The sequence below is a fragment of the Lactuca serriola genome, chromosome 4 (genome assembly GCF_051521515.1).
Source record: "Lactuca serriola cultivar US96UC23 chromosome 4, Lser_US96UC23_V15, whole genome shotgun sequence".
NCBI classification, from domain to species: Eukaryota; Viridiplantae; Streptophyta; class Magnoliopsida; order Asterales; family Asteraceae; genus Lactuca; species Lactuca serriola.
The window spans coordinates 3,680,993-3,688,510 of record NC_136411.1 but is presented as its reverse complement, the minus strand read 5'-3'; the positions used below and the strand labels follow the sequence as shown (position 1 = coordinate 3,688,510).

General features: G+C 37.1%; 1 protein-coding gene and 1 pseudogene across 2 annotated transcripts; one reads left to right on the top strand and one right to left on the bottom strand.

Moving 5' to 3' along the window:
* The first annotated feature begins 521 nt into the window (after positions 1 to 521).
* Positions 522 to 1,815, top strand: LOC145100916 (arabinogalactan O-methyltransferase 1 pseudogene; annotated as a pseudogene).
* A 542-nt stretch (positions 1,816 to 2,357) lies between these two features.
* LOC145100915 (uncharacterized) lies at positions 2,358 to 4,270 on the bottom strand. Of its 2 annotated transcripts, none has more exons than XM_079038058.1 (5): positions 3,843 to 4,270; positions 3,237 to 3,340; positions 2,941 to 3,054; positions 2,759 to 2,842; positions 2,358 to 2,665 (listed from the first exon to the last, which is right to left on the bottom strand). In XM_079038058.1, the coding sequence occupies exons 1-5, from the start codon at positions 4,126 to 4,128 to the stop codon at positions 2,609 to 2,611; spliced, it is 645 nt and encodes a 214-aa protein (XP_078894184.1). In that variant the 5' UTR covers positions 4,129 to 4,270; the 3' UTR covers positions 2,358 to 2,608. The 2 variants fall into 2 exon arrangements, with proteins under 2 accessions (XP_078894184.1, XP_078894186.1); XM_079038060.1 differs by having other exon boundaries at positions 3,237 to 3,337.
* Positions 4,271 to 7,518: the final 3,248 nt, after the last annotated feature.

Genomic DNA, 7,518 nt, shown 5'->3' with positions numbered 1-7,518 from the left:
TTCCTTCGAAAGACATCGTGTTCATTCTCGATTCAAGTTCCTGTAAGTTCCCCACCTTTATGAATCTAATGAAACCAAAACTTACTCTCAAATGACTTCTCTTCCTTGCCACGTACAGATCCACTATATTCCCACAGCCTTGTTGAGTTTTACACAATTTTCCACTATCCCATCTATCTGGAAAATTGGATACAAAGAAGGTAGCTGCAACACTTTTGAGGCCATCTACATCATTGCATCTTTACTTGGTCAAGTTTCTTTCTTTCTTCTTTCCACTCTCGCTCATCCATCTCCAACATGACCCATCCGGTGCTACTAGTATATGACTCTTTATCTACTAATATCGCAAGACTTTATCTAACACGCATTGGATTACGACTATGATCATGGCTAACATTTAATTCCGTCAGAGTGCATTTTTTTAATGCATGACGTTTCCGCTTCAAAAGGAATATGATCAATTTTATCGGAAATTTTCTTTTATCCAATTTTCAAAATCTTTTCAAATAAGAGATATACAAGTTCAATTTATGATCCGATTGCTAAAAGAAACCCCATAAAACACAATTCAATAATTTAACAATTTCATAAAAGAGTTGGTTTTAGAATATTTGTGTGGCCTATTCATCACGCAATGTTCGGGACATTTTGGAGACCGGAGATTTTATTCAATGTGATCGACAACACCAACATTTTTGTGTTTTGTATCTCTGTCACCGGAATTTTTTAAATCATGAAGAACCGCCCACCCATCACTGACCGGAGACTCTACCTCTTGTTATCCGCCGGTGCTATTATAGCCGGCAGCCTTCTCCTCTCGACTTTCAACGGCGGTGGTGAAATCCCTCTCTTCTGCAGTGAATCTATCTCAGACGAATTCTTCCCCTCAACCACCACACCATTGCAACTCGACGCCATTCTCCACTACGCCACTTCTCAGGTCGTCCCACAACAATCGTTAGAAGAGATCACCGTCTCCTTCGACGTTCTTCAATCGATTTCGCCCTGTAATTTTCTCGTTTTCGGACTCGGTCACGATTCCCTGATGTGGGCGTCATTCAATCCGCTCGGCAAAACCCTATTCCTGGAAGAAGACCCGACATGGGTCCGGAGTGTCTTGAAAACCGCACCAGATCTGAACGCAGTCACCGTCAATTACCGGACGAAACAAGCCGACGCCTTCGAGCTCCTGAATTGGTATCAATCCGAACCGGAATGTGCCCCATCCAAAAGTTATATTCGAGGAAACACGCAATGCAAGTTAGCAATCACGGGTCTACCTGATCATGTCTACGATCAAGAATGGGATATGATAATGATCGATGCGCCCAGGGGTTATTTCGATGAGGCGCCGGGAAGGATGGGGGCGATTTACACGGCTGCTGTGATGGCGAGAAATCGGAAAAAATCAGGTGTGACGCATGTTTTTTTGCATGATGTGAATCGGAAAACTGAGAAAGCTTATGGGGAAGAGTTTTTGTGTCGGAGGAATTTGAAGAAGAGCGTCGGAAGATTGTGGCATTTTGAGATACCACCGGCTGCAAATGTTACCGATCAGAATGCTAAGTTTTGCTAGTAATCATGACTATATTCATGGGTCAGGCTTCATGAAGTTCACCGAAGGTGATTAGAGACTAGTTGGAAATTTGCCCAAATGACTTGACTAAACAAAATTAACAACTTTAATGGTGTAAGGTACATAATTAGAAGTTCAATAATTAAACTAGAATATTTGATTGTTATTTAGGGCAAATACATAAAAGAGCTACTATATATTGGCCATTTTTATGGTTTAACTTTCTTTTTCGTTAACGAAAGCCACAACATTTAGAGAATATTTTCTATAAAAATTAAATATCTTTCTACTTTTTGTTCCTATAAATCATCGTAACCAATGAAATAATAATGACATATGTAACATTTAATGTCCATTTAAGTTGATAGGATAAGAGGATTTGTAGTAACAAAAGTAAAAAAATATTTAATTTCTATTTTTCCATATTGACCACTTTGACATGGTTTATTATTAAATTAAACGGTAAGTCACACAAAGTTGAAGTATATGAGATTTGAACCTGGGTCAAGTATTTCATTACCACTTGGCTAGGAGGATAAATTGTTTACCAATGATGAAAATTTTGTCAAAACTTAGCGGCTTAATGGAATAGTTAGTATCAAAATTTTCATTGTGACCACTTTAACATGTTATAGTTATAACAGGTCACAGTACATCAAAATATGTTTCAACCATTTGAGCACAAGTATTTAGGCACAGAGTAAAATAACTGAAATCACCACCAGATGTATACATAAGCTATTGTGGGAACAGGAACAACAGTAATTCCCAAACATAAAAGTTGCAAGAATACCACGAGTAAGGAAAGTTAAATAACCGAACATTATCTAATCAGAATTAACAATTGAGAACACTTGACTTGAAAAACAAGGTAATTTACTAATAACCCTTGAATTACCATCAGGTTTTGGCTAAAAATGGATCCCGGTTCTAATCTTTATGCAGATTTCCAAAAAAAAAAAAAAACCCTTGACGAATACAGTCAAAGTGTTTGACTTTCCATGCATATGTAAAGTGAAGAGATATTATAGGCTACAGAAAGTATTTCATTCGATCATCTCTCCTCATGGCATTATAAACAGCTTGAACCTGTAGTCATAAAATTTCCATCCAAACCCCAACAAAATTACTTGAATATCTCAAAATTCGAATTTTTGAAGATGAATGATGAGAGAGAAAGACCTGCTCGCTAGAAACAACTTGAACAGGTCCAATGTTGACCGAGACATACTTGCCACCAGATGACATTTTCTGCTTCACCTGCCCCTGTTGTATATACATATATATATAAATCATGATATACAGTTTACTTTCATCACTGTTTTGTGTGTGTGTGTGTGTGTGTGTGTAAAGAAAATGTGTACCAGTGGGATTGGATGTTGAAGGACAGACTCGACAGCAACTACCATTGCTTGGACAAAATCATCACCTCCGGTTCCAATTGCTGTAAACCCTCTTACTGTTGGGTAAGTGTTTACCTTTATCAAAATAAAATATATATTAAAAAAAATAAAAAATAGTGTGAACCATTTTATTAACGGTTTGGATTTTTTATTTATTTATTTTGTTGAGCCTTATGTGGACAAGAAAAACACTAATATATATAAACAACTGAATAATGTAGTTGAAGAATAAGAAAAAGGTAGGGGGTAGGATCTACCTTCTGATCAAGAGTGAGCCACTCGTCTGTTGAATCATCAGTGACCGTACCTCCAAGAACCATGTTTGTGGTTTGTCCAACTCTACCTTCGGTCTTTGAAACTTCTGAATCAAATTCACACAAACTCAAACCAAATATCATAAAGCAGAATTAACAGAAGAGGTTTTTTCAGAAATAAGTTTCCCATTTGATACCAAATCAATCAATCTCAAATCTACCAATCACATTTGTCTTTGGATTTGGATGTGCGTTAAAACAATCATTGAAAAGCGTTTAGCAACTTAGAGGATGTATATCTTTGTCAACCAAAAATAAACACATAATGTAAAATTAAAATCAGTGTTATGATCCGGCATTTTCAACATTCAGCCAGTTGTAAGTCAATTATTGTTCCAAACATTCTGGCTCAGAATTGCACCAGCCAATCCATTACTCATAAACACTAAAATACCAAAATCTTTCAAGCTCCTCAATATCCATAATATTTCGAAAACATAATAAAAATCCTTCATTTGCAAACTCTTATCTCCATAATCTTTCATCTCAAATCGAAAATTTCGAACAATACAGTGTATGAAATTTGAAATCAGGGATACACGTTAGTACCTGAAATAGCCTTGAGAACGGCTTCTTGAGGAGGTTCCTGGTCACTCTCAGTAGACGATGACGGAAGGTTCTCGTCATGAGAGCAATTAACCCGGTGATGTATTCGTCTTTCAGCACTTATATCTCCAACTTGTGTAATGATTCTACATCCACATCTCGAATTCCAAGTTGGTTTGCTGGATTTCTGATTGGCTAAGGATAACGTAAATGAGGTACGATTAGGGGAAGTTCGCCATGGCTCCGTGAGCATCACAGTTCGAAATAGTGCTCTGCACGCCATCGTCATGGATTCCTTCTCCTCGCAATCTGAAACGCGGCTGAATCAAATATTTCCACAAAGTTTATGCGAATGGAAAAGAGAATCTGGAAGAATTTTGGTTTGGTTTCGTGTAGAGCGGTGATTTGAGTGCTACTTCTCCCCCTGATAATAGCCAGTGAAGGGCAAGGTCTATCAGCTGTTCCGAAAGACAAAAATACCCCTGTCATTTTGTTTCAATACGTCGTCATATGATTTAGTGAAAAGTTATTCCCAAAAAGAACATTTTCTTGGGGAAATTTTGTCAAATGACCAAAAAAGATGCTGGGGTTAAAAAATATGACTAAGAAAACCGGATCTTTATAAAATGGCCAAGGATTCAGTAGAGAAGGTCTCTACGGAACATCTTCCCCTCTCAGGAATTGGACATTTGGGCAAAACGACAAAAACTGACATATGACAAGATGGTTCTGCAAACCAGGTCTTTGCGGAAATAATACGTGTTAACGTTACCTAACGGCCACGTTAAATGTAACAGAGACGTTACTGCCTTGGTTAAGACTCGGTCTTTGCCTTAGAGAGACAAAGCCGGAGCGACAGCTCATTTCTCGTCACAAGGGAAGAACATCCCATGTGATCTCCTCATTCACCTACAACCAATGAGAAAGCTACAAATAGTCTGGGTAACGCCAAGAACTAACGTCACTTGGCGGTTAGTTAGCGTGAATAGCTCTCCCGGTAAGAGAAAGTCACATATCACGCTCACGAGAGACGGTCCCTACGATCCGTTAGTAACAGGTATAAAAGGATCTCATCCGCCTTCTTTCTCACAAATATTACCCTAAGATTTCTCTCTCACTCGAGACTAATTTGATCGTCGGAGCGACGTCCCGGGAGAACACCCCGTCATCCTCTAACGGTTCTTCTATGATTGTATTCTTAGGAAAACTCCCAACACAATTACACCATCTAGCATCCAAGCGATCTGCGAACATGCCACAACATTTGACGCCATCCGGACGTATCCTGACAGTGATAAAGCCAATAGGCGATGCTGGTTCCTTGCATAATGGGGATCTAGACCCAACAACATCTGGGATGGTAGTAGAAGCTCTATTCAGAATGCACGAACCACTCCAGGTGTCGATGACACAAATCTCGCCAATTATGATAAAAAAACAGAAGAACCAGGGCTCCAGAGCAATTTTCGGCAATCGTCATCGGATGTCTCTGTTGGATTAGTGTCTAAGGCTGTAACTATATTTGGTAAGTACTTGACCCGGTTGTACATGGTCCTTTTGGGTTGTCTTCACCATAGCAACTTGACAAGGTGATTTATATAAAGAGAAGAGATATTATTATTATTATTAATGTATTATAAGAATAATATGTTAAAGGAATAATAATATTATTTGATTGATATAAGTCATAGATTAATTAGGAATTAATTTGGTGACTTAAAGAGATTAATTGAATAAAGGGACATAAACTGTCAAATGTGTGATGGTTGTGTTTTGGGCTATGAATCCTTATGGATATGGGAAGGGACGATTTTAAGGATATGGATATCTTAGAAATTGTCTAAGGCCTTATCTAGAAGGATCTTTGGATTGCTTTGAGGCTAAGTTATCCAATTAGGGTTTAAGGTGAAACCCTAAGAGCTCATAGTATAAATAGACCCTTAGGGTTGGAGAAATCGGATACTCTATGTTTGAGGAAACCCTAGAGCCGATTTCTCACCTCTCTCCCTCTCTCAAATCATCTTCTTGCTAGTAGGTGTTTGTAAGCCATTAGAGGAGTGACAATTGTGACTCTAAGCTCCAAGGAAAAGAAGTTTTCAAGCAAGTAACTCAATGTATTCTTCTAGATCTGATTTCATATGTTATGAATTGTTTGTTTACACTAGATCTATGATTCAAAGTCTTGGATACAAAGCATGTTCAATTAGAGAAACCTAGATCCAAGCATTAGGGTTTGCATGTACACATAGGAAAGTTCTTATGGCTCAAACCCATCAGTGGTATTAGAGCCTTGATTGGTTTCAATTGAATGTGATGCTTAACTGTTTTGCTTGCTAAAAATCGTTTTTCTTGGCCTCTGCCCGACCCAACTCGGCGAGTCAGTGTCTTGACTCGGCGAGTTGGACCTACTCGGCGAGTCCAAAGCTGAGTCGGCGAGTCCGAGCGTCAGGCAGAGGATATTTCAGGATTTTGTTGCTGTTTTGTCTTGGATTTGATACCTAAATCGTTTTGTTATGTTAAAATCCGAATTTTGACTTAATTTTATGATTATCCTTGACATAACAATAGATAATTTCAAATCTTTTGAATATTGGTTATTTATATGATAAATATGGACTATTTAAAATTATTTGGTAATTATCTAATGACTAAAATTGGATTAGGTCAAATATAGATACTTATGAAATTAGTTATTTGAATTATTTGTTATTTGATCCCTTTAATTTTGAAAAGTTCAAAATTTGTCCCGAAGTTTTGAGATTTGAATTTTGTGATCAAAAGTTTAATTTAGAAGAATTTAAATTTCAACCCCTAGAGTTTTACAAGTTTAAAATTCAACCCTATATTATTATATTATTAAAAGCTTAATGAATATATATAAGTATAATTAAAATGCTAGTCTTACCGTTAGTATGCCTCATTCACGAAGTCGGTCTATAAGGTGGGTATAAGGTTGCTGCCTATAAAATGGCGCTTAATGGGTGTACACTCACACCCACCGCTTGCTTGACTGGTGGAGGGTCGTTAGCCGAACGGGTAGGATAGGGCAACTCTCTCTTCTCATTAAAAGTATAATGTTAAAATATAAAGTAACTGCATGTTTTTCCAAATTCTCAATCCTAGTTACTTGAAAGACCCTAACTTTCGTATTTATGAAAGACCCAAACTTTCATACTCGACAATATAGTTACTCCAAAACATGCTACTTGCATATTCATAAAAACAATATTTTACATTGATAAAGAGATTACAAACTACTGGATACAAACCGACTATTTTAAAGTGTTATATATTACATAACTTCCCAGGATTCTATAGTTTTATACATATGGGAGTGCAAAATACAATAGTTTCAAACTATTCATAAGCTTCCATCGATACAATAGTTTCAAACTATTCAAAAATCTTCTACCAGTGTATAACTATACTGGATGTTTATCTCCTGCAATTTGTTAAACATCGAGAGGGTAAGCGGACACGCTTAGTGAGTTCAATAATAGATACAATATAACGTTATGCCATATATATACTTTAGTAGGGCAGAAGCAAAGAGGAACAAGGAACAACAAGGGCATATGTAAATTATGTGACAAACATTCTATATCGATCATTGATTTGATTTAAAGATATACAATCAATGAGACATAACAATTTCCGTGCTTGATATACATCAATAAAG

Excerpts from the sequence above, each read along its gene's own strand:
- LOC145100915 (XM_079038058.1), bottom strand. The coding sequence starts at position 4,128 with ATGACGATGGCGTGCAGAGCACTATTTCGAACTGTGATGCTCACGGAG. Across the intron at positions 3,341-3,842 it reads CGTTCTCAAGGCTATTTCAG|AAGTTTCAAAGACCGAAGGT; the intron begins GTACTAACGTGT and ends AATTTGATTCAG. Across the intron at positions 2,843-2,940 it reads TTCAACATCCAATCCCACTG|GGGCAGGTGAAGCAGAAAAT; the intron begins GTACACATTTTC and ends TATATACAACAG.